Source organism: Carassius auratus, chromosome 45 (genome assembly GCF_003368295.1).
Source record: "Carassius auratus strain Wakin chromosome 45, ASM336829v1, whole genome shotgun sequence".
Classification (NCBI taxonomy): domain Eukaryota; kingdom Metazoa; phylum Chordata; class Actinopteri; order Cypriniformes; family Cyprinidae; genus Carassius; species Carassius auratus.
In genome coordinates this window covers 16,376,892-16,393,342 of record NC_039287.1, presented here as the reverse complement: position 1 = coordinate 16,393,342, position 16,451 = coordinate 16,376,892, and the positions used below count along the sequence as shown (strand labels likewise).

The window sequence follows — 16,451 nt, the reverse complement described above, 5'->3', positions numbered from 1 at the left end:
CCACACAACTACATTCCCCAGACAGCACCGTTCCTCACCTGCTCATAACGTCACTCACAACATGGCACCTGCTGGCGGGGGTGTTGTGTTGGCGGCTCTGTCGCTTATGTACTTATGTGGAGCTATTTTATCCAGCGAGTATTTCTCCACCTTGACTGTTTTCAACAGCGACCTCCACAAGCACGGCTGCAGCTCTCCGGCCGAGTGGGAGGAGTATGCGGCGGACTGCGGTGAGCTTCTGTCACGTCCTGATGTAAATGTGTCTCTGATTCACACTCTTCCGCTTGCTGTGACTCGAGCTTGACGGGATCCTACATGCACAACCTAAAGACCATACAGGGGAAACTCGCATTACACATGCAGAAGCTCTGGGCATTCAGCAAAACATCACATCATGCATGCAGCAACTCTCAAAATACTTGCAGAATCTCAGATAATGCATGGCATGCAATACTGGTGCATCACGCATGTTTCTTAGCAATATGAAGGACAAGAAGATTTGTATTGGGTTTAAGATTGTTCAGCAAATGTAGCTTGACAATACAATGGTGGTTTCAAATGTTCATGGCATTCTTTGAAGTAACTTTTATTGAGTGCCATGAGAACACAGATAGCATGAGTCCAGTTTTCAATAGTAATAATATCTATAGGAAGAAACTGTGGTATCGTGTCTCAAACTATTGTTGTTACCCTTGTGACTTGGTATTCTGTTTCAGATTGTGTTTTGATCCAAAGGAGCCTTGAAATACAATCCTAGTAACTCCTAATGAAAGAATATAATGAGCTCATTAGCACAAAAGAAAATATTTTGAGAAATGGTAACCAAATAGTTTAATGGGTAGCCATTGACTTCCATAGGTTTTTTTATTATTATTATTTTATATATTTTTTATAATTTTTCCTTCACACTATGGAAATCAATGGCTACCACCAGCAACTGTTCGGTTATCAACATTCTTTTCTATAGCTTCTTTGTTTGAGGGTGAGTAAATAATAACATTTTTGGGTGAACAACCCCTTAAAAAACAATGAACAAAACTATGCATGGTGTAAACAATATAGACTACATTTAATACAGATTCACTTACATAACTTGTTTTAACTTGTTATTTTATAAGCACTATATGATTTGGGTGCTGTATCTGGTCTCCACTAGACTTGGGTTCTGCAGCAAACCCAGTCAGAAACCAATGATAGTTCAAAATAGTCATTTGGTTAGTCATTTTATCTGTCACATTTATTTTTGTGTCCATCAGAGTCGTCTATCCTGCAGCTGGAGGATCCGGACTGTGAAGAGGGGAGCAACCCGCCCTGCGAGTCCATCTTTTCACTTAATGCAGAAAAAATACTTGTGAGTTGCATTTGCATCATATTGCACAATGTCAAAGGAATAGTTCAGGCCAAAATAAAAACTCTGTCATTATTTATTTACCGACTTCCTGACGCATTTTTCTTTCATTCACCACAGAATCAGGCAAAGTTGTTTGTCGAAAAGCGTCGGTTTCCTTTCGCCGTGGAAAACCAGAATACCAATGAAGAGCTTGGTGTGTGTCAGCTGTGTTTCTCATTGTTTTGACTTTGGCAAGTGTGTATTTTGCACTTGTCTTTGGTTAATGTTCTCCGCTAACGCTGTTGTGTTTTTTTTTCAGCCATTGGCTACGTTCTCATTGGAAATGGCCTCTATGATGAAGCTATCAAGCACTTTTCCTTACTGCTACAGGTCAGTTTTGATGTAATGATGCAGTGTTCATCTGGTGTTAAAATCAACATCTTGTATTGTGGTTTTTTCAAGGGTAATTACTCAAATTAGACGATTGATTTTCAGGCTGAATCACTTGGTTATCTTGTAGTTTCCTTGTTATTGTACACCTTCCATGATCCAATCAGTTGGATAAAAAGTTGCTATTATTTATTTTACATTGAATATCTTACATCCGCATTCTAGAAGTGAAAGTTGTGAATATTAGTATATCAGCTGTATTCAGTCATCTGAGTAACACCCTAACTCAGGTTAAGGTGATTGTGTGGTAATCGTGAACTTGTTAAAAGCCCTTTTTCACAAAAGAACGGTCCTCTATCATCAGGGAGATCCTGAGCTGGTCAGTGCCATCTATGGACGGGGAATAGCTTACGGCAAAAAGAGCCTGCAGGTCAGTCAAACTTTTGAACGATTGTGTATGTACTAGTGGTCGACCGATATATCGGCAAGGTTATCGGCCGATAAGTTTATCGTCGTCTTGAACACCTTTGTCTAATACAGATAGAAGTCTGTCTAATGATCAGATAGAACGGTTAAACAAAGGAATTAATGTATATAGAAAGTATTATAACGATTGCTTTTATATTAGGCCTATTAGTAATAGAAAGGCAAACATTATAATACTTTCTCGTTTGCCGTCAGCATTAAGCTAATATGCATTTATATAATTTAAACAAATCTTTGAATGACTAATGAACATTTAATTTCACAAACCTTGCAAACTTAGTCGAATCCAGCTGTGAATTTTTACAGTGTTTACTTCCTTTTTAATTATAGTTTTATTAAATATTCATTTATTTGTGAAAAAAATACTGTCATCTAAAGTATGTTTCTTTTACACATTTATTTTTTGAACCCATTGACAAATTATTTCAAATTTCTTAAATATGAATAATAATTATTTTAAAATAATCATATCTGCTAACGGCCCCCTGCTTTCCAAGATATCGGTATCGGCTGTCAAAAAACATATCGGTCGACCACTAGTATATACGTTGGTTTAGCAAACACTGCTAAATATATGTGCATTTCTAGCCATAGCTGAACATATAATCGAAGGTAACTCTCTCTCTGAAGGACATAAAGAACGCAGACCTGGCTCTGTATGAGTTGAGCAGAGTGATCGCACTGGAGCCCAACAGACCGGAAGTATACGAGCAGAGGGCAGAAGTGAGGGATGGTTGATTTTTCTACAAATGAAGACCGTTTATGAAGTGTTTAGTGGTAACGATGAAGCGTGTGATTTCAGATCCTGTCTCCTCTGGGCCGCATCAGTGAAGCTCTGTCAGACCTGACTAAAGCCATACAGCTGCAGCCTTCAGCCCGACTCTACAGACACCGAGGAACACTGCTCTTCATATCAGAGGTACACACACACATCACACAGCCGGCTTATCTGGCACGTAAACAAATAGATTGTTTAAGTGTTATTGTAACGTATAGATCTCTTCATTTCATGTCCTGAGTGGACAGATAGCGCTGGGTCTGTCTGGGGACAGAGTCCAGGACCTTCAGATTTATCATGTGGAGATCTTTATTATTATCCAGTTGAACAGTAATTTGACTGATGCATAATAGATGCACAGTGATTTTGTTTTAATTGTAGGGGTCATATCATGAGTAATCAATTTTAATCTCATGAGATAAGTATTTATTGTAGTGTGAAGCAGTCGTAATTTAAGGTGCAGTCACTTCAACTGTTGATCTGCAGTTTTTCATGATCGGAATCCAGTCTTTTAAAAAGAATTGGGGAATTTTGCATAAGGGTGAAATATTTCGCCACACTTACGAATATTTTTGTGTGTAACATCTGTGCCTCTTTTTTTTTTTATGCTAATGTGACTTCTCTGTTAGTTTTCCATTGCCATTTTCTGACCCTACGAAGCAAACTGGCTGTTGTTGCTAGTACTGTACCTTTAAGACATCAGTATTAATTAATAATTTTATTTTGTTTTGTTCCTATCAGTCAGTCAGTTTTTTTTTTAAATGGTCTGTAAAATTCACCAAGGATGCTTTTATTTTATTAAAAAAAAACGTACAAATTATTAGTAAAAATTAATATTTCAAAAACAATATTGTGAAATATTATCACTAATGAAACAATATTTTTTTAATATATTATAAAATATCATTTATTTCTGTGACGCAAAACAGAATTTTCAGCATCATTACTCCAGTCTTTAGTGTCACACAAGCACCAAATAAGCAAATTAGAGTGATTAATGAAGAATGGAGAAATATTTATTATTATTATCAGTGTTGGAGACAGTTGTTCTGCTTAATATCTTTGTGGAATCTGTGATACATTTTTTCATGTTCAAAAGAACCGCATTGATTTAAAATAGGTATAAAAATATTTACTGTCACTTTTAATCAGTTTAATGAATCCTTGCTGAATAAAAATATGAATGGAAATTTCTTAAAACTTTTGAATGATGGTGTAGTTTTAATCCCTCGTTATTTACAGCTATCTTCCTTTCTCTCATTGTCACTCAGGATTATATGGCAGCCATGGAGGATTTCCAGCAGTCTCTAGAGCTGAAGAAGAACCAGCCCATCGCGATGCTCTACAAAGGCCTGACCTTCTTCCATAGGGGCCTCCTTAAGGTAAAAAAAGTAATATCACAAATGCAGTACTTTTGTATAAACGAGAGCCAGTGCATAATGCCTAATTCAAGAGCCTTATGTAGGTTCGATGTAAGGACTGGTCCATAGTTCTTACAGCAGAAAGTTTCAAGTTAAAAAAAAAAATATGCCATTTTTAATTGGACAGTTGTCTATATTTACAGTAAGTGGCATAGCTTAGAGTTTACACTACTAACAAAACGTTTTCTGCTCGCAGGAGGCTATCGAGGTGTTTAAAGAAGCTCTCAAATTGAAGTCGGACTTCATAGATGCATATAAAAGCTTGGGTCAAGCTTACAGGTGAGGTGCTACTGACTCATGTTGATTTGAACAGTCGGTTTTTACCAGATGTTTCTCTGCAGACAATTGTGTGTGTGTGTGTGTGTGTGCAGGGAGTTGGGTGATTTTGAGAATGCTATGGAGAGCTTCCAGAAAGCTCTGTTACTGGATCAGAACCACATCCAGTCTCTCCAGCTCAGAGGAATGATGTTGTACCACCACGGCAGCCTGCAGGAGGCCATAGGCAACTTTAAGGTGCGTCCCAAATGGTGTTGTATTTACCTCTTTGTTGGCAGTAGTAATCCTTAAAAACAACATGAAGTCAAATCGATTTGAAGTAGACCGTTTGCTTAATATAATGAATGTTAATATCATAACCCAACGTGTTCCAATCAAAACCATTCTTGATAGATAAAATCGAATCCCACTGTAGATTATTCCCCAGTAAATAATCAGTTTTAATGGGAAGTACTCTGGGATTAAAGTTTTCCGTCAGTTCATAAAGACAGTCACGCGCTTCATTCCTGAATGAATCAGCCGTTCGAACGAATCAATTGAATGAATGATTCAGTGTTAAAATCAGTGACTTGCCGCCGCTGGCTGATTTAGTTTCATTTTTAGCGCACAATTTCAGTTATTTAAATCATAATATTAATATTTCTGTATTCAAAATGTTATATTATAAACATTAATTGATTTATGAATTTAATTGCATCCATGCCACCTCTGAGCCACATTAAACATCTGAACATGTACCTACAAGCCACTTTTGTGTTCCTCTGTGCCACCTGTGTAGTACTGATTCATTTATTAATACTTTTATTAATACTTATTTATTTCATATGATTGGTAAATTATTTCTCTTATTAAAGAAATATTAAATGATTTAAATAACTGAAATTCTATGCTAAACATGAAACTAAACTGCCAGCAGGTGGCGGCAAGTCACTGATTATCACTGAATCATTCATTCAGTTGATTCATTTGAACATCTGATTCATTCATGAATGAAGGAGAACTGAGTGCCCTATATTACATTGCAGTAAAAAGAATATAAGGAAGAATACAGATTAATTAATATCAGCTCTTATAAGCTTTAACAAAAATACAGGATTCACATTTATGCTTAAATATAATTTCAGAATATCTTCAACCATAGACTTGTAATCAAATAATTGTTTTCTACTTGGTGTTTTTACAAAGTGAGGGCCAACTCAAAATGAGCTTATGTTGTAATTGACAGTAAATGCTGCTAGTGGAGTTTATAAACAAATTCACCCAAAAATAAGGCTTTAGTCCATCTTTGAAACACAAATAAAGATTTTTAAAGAAACCTGAGAGATTTCTGTTCCTCCATCGAAATGCCCAATCCACCAAAACCCTTGATTCTTCAAAAAGTTCATAAAGACAAAGGAAAAGTGATCCATATGAATATATGAAAAGATTGATTATCACACATACATAGATCACATTGAATACGGCAAACAGAAGCTCAGAGAACTGGTTTGACACAGAAAATTGTGTTTGTGAAGCCAAACAAAAGTCCTAATGGGTTTGCATTAACATGAGTATGCGTACATTTTTGGGTGTACTGTTCCTTTAAATGCTTTTTCCAAACTTTGATTGTTTGTTTAAATGGATTCATCCATTTCACTTATTTGGGAAGATCAAGTAGACTTTTCTTTCAGTCAAGATGACCTGTCTAGAGTAGTGCTACTCCAAAGTCCTTCTTTACAATATCAATAGCATTGATTTATACTCTTATACTTATGTGTCACTTATACACTGTTGTGTTTTCCTCGTATCGTTTCTTGTATTGAAGCTCAAAGAAAGATTCTGGTCCGATGTTGACCGTTGTGTTTGGATTCGTGCGCTGTGCTGTCCTGTGTCTGTTTGTTTCACTGGTGTTTTAACACGTGGTCTTTCAGAGATGTCTGCAGCTGGAGCCCTATAATGAAGTGTGTCAGTACATGAAGGGGCTTAGTCACGTGACCATGGGCCAGTTCTACGAGGGCATTAAAGCTCAGACTAAAGTCATGCTCAACGACCCTCTCTTGGGACAGAAGGCCAGCTCTGAGTATCTCAAAGTCAAATATCTCCGAGGTGAGAAATTAGAGCCATATCATCTGTTTGATGTTATTAAAAATCATTACACAATGCTTCACAGATCAGTTCTTCTCATTAATAAAATTTCAATACAAATGTAATGTGAAATAGCATTTAAATATAGAAATCACTTCAGTGTCACATGATCATTCTATTATATATATATATATATATATATATATATATATATATTATCTCTATAAATAATGTCTATTATTTATTGTGCTGTTCATATTTTCGTGGAAACCGTGATATTTTTTTCCCAGGATTCCTTGTTAATTTATTATCTTTTATTTTTATTCTTGGATTTCCAAAAGAATAGCATTTATTTGAAAAAGATTCAGAAATAAAAAAACTTACTGACCCCAAGCTTTTGAACACTTGTGTGTATGTATATTATAGTAATCATATTGCATTAAAAATATAAATATAATTAAGTTGGTCTACCCCCTTTAATAAGAGGTTCATCTGAATGGTTTAGGTCAGTGATTTGGAGTTGAAACGTGCTCTGTTTTTCTTCCTCATGTAATGTGACAGAATACTCCCGTTATCTACACTCTCATCTGGATGTCCCGGTGGCGGAGTATAACGTTGATCAGGATTTGCCTGGAAACTTTAAGAACCACTGGGCCAAAAATCTGCCCTTCCTGATTGAGGACTATGAAGAACAGCCTGGACTTCAGCCTCATATTAAGTGAGTTTCGATGCAGAATGAGTTTTTTTGTGTTGCTGGCATCATTTGCATCTCATTTCTTCTTTATTCCTCCTTGCAGAGATGTTCTTCCTCAGAACTTTGACAGTTACTCTGCTGAAGTGCAGAAGCTGATCTGTACAGCGGATCACCTCGGAGCACTGATGCAGTACGACACATTAGGGTTCTTACCGAACCTCAGAATACACCGAGGTCAGAGCTCTTCACACGCACATAATACAACCATACCATTCTTTCATATCTTCTAATTACTAATATATATATATATATATATATATATATATATATATATATATATATATATATATATATATATATATATATATATATATATATATATATATATATATATATATATATGAAGTATCATGTGGAGCAACAATCAGAAAAATAAAAACACAAACAGTCTGTACACAGTCATTATTTTACATATGTTTTTAGGTCCAATTTTTAGTGTTTAATTTTTTTGTATAGTTTTTTTTTTTAGATCAGAGAATCACAAAATAATAAAGTGATACAAGTATTTAAAGAAAAGTTTAAAAATAAAGTATTAAATAATAAAAAATATTAAATCAAGTAATGCAGCCTTCACTTAAAAATGTCATAACATATTTACTTTGCACCTCGAATGCATGAACAATCATTATTTTTTTAAATAGATTTTTACAGGTTTCTTTTTAAACAAATATAAACAAATAATTAATTTCTAAATATCACAAAATCTTTAGGAGTTGCTATTTTTTTTTGTAACCTGAGCTATCCTTGTCATTAACATTCTCTTGTCTATATAGGTAAATAATCTAATGAAAAAAAATGTGTGTGTAAATATATATATATATATATATATATATATATATATATATATATATATATAATATTTGTTTATTTATTTACTTACACAAGTGGTTGTTGATAGCAGTGATGTATTATTATTAAAATATATATATTTGTTTTTATTTTTACTTTTTTTTTCTTCTTAGAATTAATTGAAATAAATTGTATGCCAAGCTATTAATATGATTTACATTTTTTCCATTTAAATAATATTAATTATTTTCGTTATATCAAACCAGTCATATCAAAAAAGAAGAAAAGCATGCTCTTCATAGAAGTGGTGCATTCAGGTCATCTTATTTCTGGATTGCATTGTTAATGTTGTCTGGTGTTTTGTGCAGCGATGGGCTTGGCCACCATAGAGGTGATGCAGGCCATGCAGCGCACCTGGAGCAACTCCAAGGTTCGAGTCAATGGAAAGACCAGACAGCTGCAGTGGAGAGACATGTTTGACATCGCAGTGAAATGGAGAAGGTCAGATTCCAGCCAACGGCTCTGTGGAGGGTGTTCCCAAAGCTTGGTGACTGATGTTTGCTGCGTGTGTGTGTGTGTGTGTGTGTGAGCAGGATTGCAGATCCAGACCAGCCTGTGCTGTGGTTGGATCAGATGCCTGCCAGGAGTCTTAGCAGAGGATTTAACAACCACATTAACCTCATCAGGTGCTGCGTCTGCCCTCAGTTTACCCAGTCATTTGCTCTGTAAAGCTGCCAGTCCTAATCGCTTAAGTACTTTTTTAAAGGACTTTTAAGGGTTGTTTATACGAAGGATGATAACAATAACCATGAAGTGTTATTAATTATTTTAAGACTCACTACGCACCACAACTGTATTGAAAACAACACGAAGAACAACATTGTTAAAATCACTTTTTTTTTTTTTTTCTGTTGATGCGGGATGAAAAAATGTAAACCCAATTAGAGTCCACCCTGCTTTAAGAGCTTACAGTAATGATAATAACTGATAAAGCTTGCCAGTTCGAGTAGCCCTACAGTGTGCTGTCCATAAATATACTTCATGCCACTTGGTACAGAGAAGCCTTGATGCCATACGCACATTAGATATTACTGATATTGTGTATACCGGCATTGCTATCATTAATGATGGTTCTGTACAGAGAAGAGACAGCCGATTTCACACTTTGAGCTTTAGCAGAGTGTGAATAGTTTTACTTCCTGTCAGAATACTTTCTCACTGAAACTTTTCTGTAAAGCTGCATTGAAACTATAACATGCGCTGGTCATGCTTGTGGTGTCAAACAGGCCTGAAACTCTATTGCTGCGTCTGTTTCATGGTGTTTTAATGGTTTTTCTGTTATTTCTCAGAGGGCAGATCATTAATATCAGATATCTGGAGTATTTCAGTAGTATTCTCAGCTTCGTAAAGGAGAGAATACTGGTTTATCACGGGTGAGTATCTTTTTTATGGAAGCCCGCTTCTGCCACTGATTAAAAAATAAAACAAGATAATTGTAAACACAAAAAAACGTACTGTTCTTAAAGTTGTTCTCAAAGTTTTGAACTGTAGTGGTCATATTATTTTCTACCCTGTACATTAAAACACTTCACTTTTTTTTTTTCATTCATTATTTTCTTCAAACCCCTTATTTGAATGTATTTGCCTCATTCATGCATGCATTCACTCACAGAGTTGATCTTTTATTCATGTGCATGTATTAAAGTGCTTTCTCTTCATGCGTGTGTGTGTTTCTCTCCGTCAGGGCGTATAACCCACGTGGGCTTCAGGACGTAAAGCAGGCTCTGGAAAATGTGAATAAAGTGGAGGATCTGCTGCCCATCATGAAGGTACCACGAGTGTTAAACATCAGTGTTTAAGCATTTCATTATTATCTTTAGTAATCATTAACCCGATAATGTGTGTGCTGAGCGAAATAAAGTAATCCTTCTGGTTGGACAAGTTTCTAGCTCTAGAAGCATCTTTCTTACTCTAACAGTTGACCAGGTGAGATAAATTCAGTTTTCTTTTGTTTAGGTTTTTTTTTTGGCTATAAGAAACAAACAAAAAAATATTAGTGCAAGAATTAAACAAAAAAAAATATTAGTGCAAGAATTATTCAAGCACAGTTATCAACTTATATATATATATATATGAATGAATGAATGAAGTTTTATTATTGTGTCATGCGTATAATTACGCCCAGCCCGCATGGACTTACAAGACACCAACATTAATAATCATAAGTAAGAGGATTAATATACAAGATAGATGTACCAGATAGACAGATCCAAAGTACATAGAATACATTGCTCCCCAAATAATAGTAATAGAATTAATAATAATAATAGTACATATGTGTTCAAATTCATGCATGTATGTATTCCTATACACATGTATTCTCATTTATTCACATAATCACCCATAAAAACCCATAGTCCTACACAGAACAAAATTAAATCTAATTAAATAAACTGGCTTGCCTTCTTTTCCAAGCCTTTGAAACAAAGTTTGCAAACTTAAACACATCATAGTTAAACAAGCACAATCATTTTTGATCATCAGCATACCAAAATATTTCAGAAATTTGTCGTGTAACTTCCAGAAACAAAGATTCCCTTAGATCATCATAATGTGTACAATACAAAAGGAAATGAGATTCATTTTCCACTTCACCAAGATCACATAGCACACACAATCTATTTTCCTCTGGAGTATTTTTGAATCGACCAACCTCAATGGCTAAAGGCAAAATCCCACATCTCAGCTGTGCAACCAAAGATCTTTGGCTTCTAGGTAAATGAGATGTAACATATAATTCTGGACTAAAATTCTGTTTTATATGCATATATGTTCTTAATTTTGGCTTTAATAAAACATTTTCAAACCATTTTTCTTCATATTTCATTAACAGCTTATGTTTAAGCGAATTGACATTACAACTTAAATTATTTCTGTAGATATACAACATATCCACCTCCTCAAAAATAGAATAAATCTCCTTTACCCATGGAGACCTGTGTATATATATATATTTACATTGGAATTCATTCACAAGTTGAAAAGAAGGGAATTTATTTGAAATGGAAATCTTTTATAGCATTATTAATGTATTTACTGTAATTTCTGATCAGTTTAATGTGTTCTTGTTGTGTAAAAGTATTACTTTTTAAAGCTTTTAAATTGTATTTTAGCACAGTTTTAATAAAAATTAATGTTTCTTGAGCACCAAATCAGCATACAAGAATGATTTGTGAAAGTCATGTGCCTGAAGACTGGAGTTATGATGTTGAAAATTTCAGCTTTGCATCACATGAATAAATGGCATTTTTAAAAGTGTATGAGAGAACGGGGAACAATAACGAATGCTGGTTAAAGAAACCGCTTCACCTGTAACAGCCTCTGCACGTGACAGTTATGAGTGTGTAATATAATATTAGGCCAGATCTTTGATAAACACATGTGTAATGAATGCTAATCGTTTTATTTGCCGTCTCATAATTATGCTTGGCATTTGACACTTGCATTCGTGTTTATTAATAGACATATTTATTTACAAACTTATGCATGTTCTTCTAAAGCGGATGCAGAAAGACGATGTTTCTCTGATGTGCTTCCGTGTGTGTTTGTATATCTGAAGCAGTTCAACAGTAAAACCAGAGACGGCTTCACGGTTAACTCTAAAGTGCCCAGTCTGAAGGATCCTGGGAAAGAGTATGACGGATTCACCATCACCATCACCGGAGATCGGTGAGAACTGAACTATTGTGCCACGTTCTTTGGTGTGTTTTCAGTGTATGGGATGAAGCAGGCCGTGTTTTATAATCTCACGGCTTCCATATGCAGGAGATGATTGATGTGATTAGTAATTTCAGTATTCAGTACCGATACCAGTGAAAATCGACAGTTCTCAGTACCAATTTCGGTACCAAAGCAACACAAATATATGCTAATTAAACAAAAAAACACACAAATTTATCATCACTAAAAATAAAACCAATGCCATTCTTTATACTTATTTACAATGGTGTTACAAATGTTTCTACAAGTTATATAATTATGAAAAACAGTAAACAAGTTTCATCCAAATTTCATTTGTCTTTTAACTAATTAAATTTTAAAAATACATTTTTGGGTAAATAAAGGGGATTTGCTATTCAAATTAAAACATTGAAGAAATATATATATATTAAATTTTTCAACAGTAGTAGCAGTATCACATACATTTTACTAAATAATAGTAATATTTCTAGCACAATGCCGAATCGATTGAATGAATGATTCAGTGACTTGCCACCGCTGGCTGATTTAGTTTCATTTTTAGCACACAAATTTTAGTTATTTAAATCATAATACTAATATTTCTGTATTCAAAATGTTATAATGTAAACATTAATTGATCTATGAATGTAATTGCACTCATGCCACCTCTGAGCCACATTAAACATCTGAACATGTACCTACAAGCCACTTCTGTGTTCTTCTGTGCCACCTGTTTAGTACTGATTAATTTATTAATACTAATTTCATATGATGTTGCTGCAATTAGTTATAAAAATCACATCTCAAAACATTAGATTCATCCGACACACAAACCACGTAAAGAAGGTCGTTGTGAAAATAACTTCAATTACACGTTTCTCTCGCAATTCTGACTTTTTTTCTCGCAATTATGAGTTTATATCTTAGAATTGCGAGTTATGTCACAATTGCGAGAAGTAAACTCACAATTGCGAAATAAATGTCAGAATTTTAAGAGACGAAGATACATTTTTAAAATATTTATATTTCTTTTATTCAGAAGTGGAAGCAGGTTTCCATTAAAATATCCTACTTAACTAAAATACACTTTGGTAACTAAACTATAATTTTAAGTCAAGCTCGAACACTTACTTCAAGTTGAAACAACACGTTATTGTTCTTTTAAGTTGTGATAGATGATCGCAGCAGTCTTTTTTTTTTTTTTTTTTTTTTTTTACAGTGAATGTGTTTTACATCATGTTAAAACCTCGGGGGAGTTTCATTTCTAAATCATCCCCTCTAAAGAAACATAGAAAACTAAAATTTCTCATTTATTTATTTATTTATTTATTTTTTAAATCTACATTAATCAACTGAAGTAATAAAGCAGTCGGTTGTACCATTTTAGTTCTTACACGTTTCATAACGCAAACCATGTCTTAACGCTGCATATCATTTATTTATTTTTTTGATTACCTGATAAGAGATCCAGGCCTTGTTGTGTGTCTTATGCTTATAATGTTGTCTTGTTTGTTAGAGTGGGGAACATGCTGTTTTCGGTAGAGACTCAGACCACAGATGAGAGGACGCAGCAGTATCAGTCAGAAATTGAAGCGCTCTATAAAGACCTCACTGCCAAAGGCAAAGCCCTGATGCTCTCCACTGAACTCGGGGTAAGATTAGCATCTGTTTGTCTGTCTGCATCTCCTCCGTCTCCTGCTGAACCTGTACTGGGACGGCTGGGGTGTGTTCATGAGTCACGATAAACTCAGTGTCACGTAAAGGCAGTCTGCACCAGTCTGACCTGTTACACAGTGAATCATGGGAGCTCTGGGACCTGTGTGTCTCGTCTCTCACACACACACACACACAAACACACATGCAGACGCTCAGATATCTTCGCCTGTATCTTTATATTACTGCACAAAGCAGCACACAACATTTGAATCTCATGTACAAACTAAGGCTTAACGAATTAATATAGTTTGGTGAATTACACTAGTTTCAATAAAAACCTAACTACCTTACTAACTTTTAATATACAGCAAATTAGGAGTTTATTGATGCAAAAGTCATAGCTAATAGTGAGAATTGGTCCCCAAACTGTGACCACAGTCAGCTGTACCCTTTTAGCTCATTGTACAGTAAGTTGCTTTGGGTAAAAGGATCATTCATCATTATTTTATGAGTATTTTTTTTTGCCTTTCTCTCCTCTGTCTCTGTAGGACGCAGATGCCGTGTTAAATTTAATTCTTTCTCTGGTGTATTACTTCTGTAACCTCATGCCACTGTCCAGAGGCTCCAGGTACGAAAACAACTCAATCACACAGTTTGGACAACATTTCTGCCTTCGTGAGAATCAGGGATTTTAGCTTTAGTCTATGAGTGGTATTTAAAACCTGAAGAAATCAGTTATCGATGTAGCAATTTTAATATGTAACGTTAAAGTTTTTTTTTTTTTCGTGATCCATGTTGTAGAAAAGCCTGAAGGTTTAAATTATTTAAATGTTGTGGCTTGATATTTTAAGATAAATGCATGTAAATATCAGTAAAAAAAAGTTAAATAGGGTTTTAGAAAGTTTAACTTATACTTTATTATTTTACTTTGTAGTGTACTTATGCATAATTAAGAAAAATGACATTAAAACAATAATTGCTTTTATCCATTTAGCACAGTTTATTTGTTAAATCCATGTTATCACCTGTTGATATTTAAAGTTAACATTTTTTAATTGATTAAAATACATCTTTAAAAATACTATCTGAATGCACTGTTTTACATTAATTTCACATTATTTTCCCGCAAAATTGAAACTTTTTGACCTGTAATAAAAATATATAAATATATACGTGTTTATTTTTAGCTGTAAATTAAGAAGTGAATTAAATAAATGTACATTTGTTGATTTTTCTTTGTACATTGATTTTTAATATCTTAATTTTTTTTAGATGAATTGATATTTAATTGCATTTTTTTTTTTTACTCCTGTTAAAGTGAAGTCTGTTTCTCTCTCATACAGATTAAGTGACCTTAACAAGTTTTCACTGAAGGCAGATTTTATTTCAGAAGTGTGTTTAATGTGTTGCATGTTATTCTCCTTCAGTGTCGTGGCGTACTCGGTGCTCATGGGAGCTCTGATGGCCAGCGGGAAAGAGGTGCTCGGCAGAATCCCATCCGGAAAGGTAAAGAAATGAATCATGCACTGTAAAAAGGTGCATGCTCTTTATAAGTGTCTCACTGAAATGCTCTTTTTGGTTGTTCACCCAGCTGTTTGACTTTGAGGCCATGACTACAGCCAGTCCTGATCGCTTCAGTAAGACCGTCAAGAGTTGGATGAACTTAAAGAGGTACATACCCATGTTCTTATTACTTCGGAAAAACGTAGGAAACCTCTGACACTTTCTTCTTTCTCTCTCTCTCTCTCTCACTCTCTGTAGTTTGCCAAGTTGGCACCAGAACCTTCCACTGGTTTCGGAGACGTTCCAGTTAACGAGGACCATGATTGAAGTTCTCAACACAGACTCGTCTTCGCACTGTCCCAAGAAATCCTGAACTCCAAATACCATCCAGATATTCAAAAAACAAAGGGCCGTCTCTACTCAGGGCATCTGTGCTCACAGTCCTCACTTTTACATATCAAATATCAGTGCAAATTCTCTTTGATTTTAGATTTTATATTTACACAGACATGGAGAAAGCTGTGGACTATTCAAATTTAAAATTGAACATGCATTTCTGTTGTCCTTTATGTCATTAAAGTTCAGCGATTGCGAGCATTATAAGAGTTGAACTGAAAAAACTGTAATGTAGCAGAATATAATTGGAAATGTTTATTAAATTATACTTTTCATTGTTTTTTTTGTTTTTTTGTTTTTTAGAATTGAATTGGTGACTTGTTGCAGAGATGCCCTTTAAAGAGTTTACGAAGCAATATTTTCCAGCTCTGAGTTTCTTTCTGAATACTTGAACACAGTGGGGAAATATGTTTGCAGATGTTTTTGAAGTTCACTGTCCACACTGGCTTCTTCATATTTGGTTTGGTTGTCTGTATTTAAAGGCTCGTCTGAATAATGTTTGATTAGATTCTGGAGAAGTTCATGTGATCTTAAACACTGGGAACATTTGCGCCTTAATCTATAGTTGACTTAAAGCAAGAAAAAAAAGAAAAAAAGACTTTTTTCCTCAATCTTATAAATCTTTAATTTTATTTTAGCAACGTCTTAAAGGACCATTTTAAGTAGATTTTCTGTTTTTTATGTCATGGTTGGCGCAAAGACTTGTTTCCTTTATTTTCCTGTGAAGAAATTGAGAAAAACAGTGGCTTTGTTTTCCCCACAAAGGGACATAAAGGTTCTTTAACGCACAAAGAAAACTTAAAAAGTGGAAAATCTGTGACTTAATTTGCTGAAACAGCCACGGTCAATAAAATTTAATGAAAGCAG

General features: G+C 34.6%; 1 protein-coding gene across 2 annotated transcripts; it reads left to right on the top strand.

Moving 5' to 3' along the window:
• Window positions 1-24: 24 nt before the first annotated feature.
• On the top strand, window positions 25-16,451 carry ttc13 (tetratricopeptide repeat domain 13). Of its 2 annotated transcripts, none has more exons than XM_026233815.1 (23): window positions 25-230; window positions 1,257-1,351; window positions 1,469-1,544; window positions 1,650-1,720; window positions 2,085-2,150; window positions 2,837-2,929; window positions 3,009-3,125; window positions 4,256-4,366; window positions 4,602-4,684; window positions 4,777-4,918; window positions 6,592-6,766; window positions 7,307-7,463; window positions 7,543-7,673; window positions 8,657-8,789; window positions 8,882-8,974; window positions 9,638-9,721; window positions 10,033-10,117; window positions 11,911-12,017; window positions 13,546-13,681; window positions 14,234-14,313; window positions 15,113-15,191; window positions 15,277-15,356; window positions 15,447-16,451. In XM_026233815.1, exons 1-23 carry the CDS (start codon window positions 62-64, stop codon window positions 15,559-15,561), a joined length of 2,478 nt encoding a protein of 825 aa, XP_026089600.1. In that variant the 5' UTR covers window positions 25-61; the 3' UTR covers window positions 15,562-16,451. The 2 variants fall into 2 exon arrangements, with proteins under 2 accessions (XP_026089600.1, XP_026089599.1); XM_026233814.1 differs by having other exon boundaries at window positions 62-230; window positions 11,908-12,017.

Coding starts and splice junctions, on each gene's coding strand:
- ttc13 (XM_026233814.1), top strand. CDS start 62: ATGGCACCTGCTGGCGGGGGTGTTGTGTTGGCGGCTCTGTCGCTTATG. Junction 1,545..1,649: donor GAATACCAATGAAGAGCTTG/GTGTGTGTCAGC, acceptor TTTTTTTTTCAG/CCATTGGCTACGTTCTCATT. Junction 4,919..6,591: donor AGGCCATAGGCAACTTTAAG/GTGCGTCCCAAA, acceptor GTGGTCTTTCAG/AGATGTCTGCAGCTGGAGCC.